Genomic DNA, 914 nt, shown 5'->3' on the forward strand with positions numbered 1-914 from the left:
TTTTTTTTTGGGGGGGGGGGATATACATATCTTACATCATCTAAAAATGAGCTTTATCACACTGAGAAGGCCCCACAGTATTCAATTTTATGGGGGTGAAGTCTCTCCATTAAAGGAGGGAGCAAGAAAATATAGAAAGTTTTACTGGAAACGCTAGTGGGAGGGATGCAAATGCTTGATGTTTCCTTGCTGCCGTTTCACCATAAACGAGAGAGAAAAAGCATATTCCAGCGGTATGTAGAGCTACACTATACACACGAGTACAGACAGACAGATGGACAGGTAAGAACAGAGAGGTGAAGACCTGAAATTTTTATTTAAAATATATGTGATCAATTAGCTTCCACTAAATCATAAAAATGAGGCATTTCCAATGAGAAAAGTAAAAAAAAATATATAAAAACTTATATATTCATCTATCCAATATTTTCAAAATACATAAGCTTGTTTAATGTAAGAAAGTGAATCTACTGCTTTCAAAAGAGTTACTCACAAAATACTACATATAATACTACATAATACTACACGATTTATATAATACTACACGATTCTCACTACGCCATATATCAAAACAGCCAAACGGCCAACGAACATACACACAAGTATAAAGTACCGATATACACTTACCTTGCTCATGGGTTTCCCTGAATTCTCCAGTGTCTTCATTCCTCCCCCAACCAGAGTCCACATCGGCTGGTAGTAGTGCATCTGTTGAAAAAAAAAAAATTATATCACTCTGCTCCGATTCTCACCAAGATTAACTTCTATTAGATACGTTTGAAGGGTATTGATTCAATAGACTTTTCTTAGATGAATATCTGACTCTGGTGGCTCACTTGTTGAGACTTATTCGAATAGTTGCAACCAAATTTAAGTAATATATCATATATCTCAATATTTCTGCAAATTATATC

At 34.9% G+C, this 914-nt stretch overlaps 1 protein-coding gene across 3 annotated transcripts in view; it reads right to left on the reverse strand.

Annotated features, from left to right (window-relative positions):
* LOC119592992 (sulfide:quinone oxidoreductase, mitochondrial-like) overlaps window positions 1–914 on the reverse strand; it is an 8,583-nt gene that overhangs the window by 4,444 nt on the left and 3,225 nt on the right. For all 3 annotated transcript variants that reach the window (XM_037941879.1, XM_037941880.1, XM_037941877.1), the window contains exon 4: window positions 628–708. In XM_037941879.1, coding sequence (XP_037797807.1) covers window positions 628–708 — 81 coding nt within the window. The remainder of the gene's footprint in view (window positions 1–627; window positions 709–914) is intronic.

This window comes from Penaeus monodon, chromosome 31, assembly GCF_015228065.2.
Source record: "Penaeus monodon isolate SGIC_2016 chromosome 31, NSTDA_Pmon_1, whole genome shotgun sequence".
NCBI lineage: Eukaryota > Metazoa > Arthropoda > Malacostraca > Decapoda > Penaeidae > Penaeus > Penaeus monodon.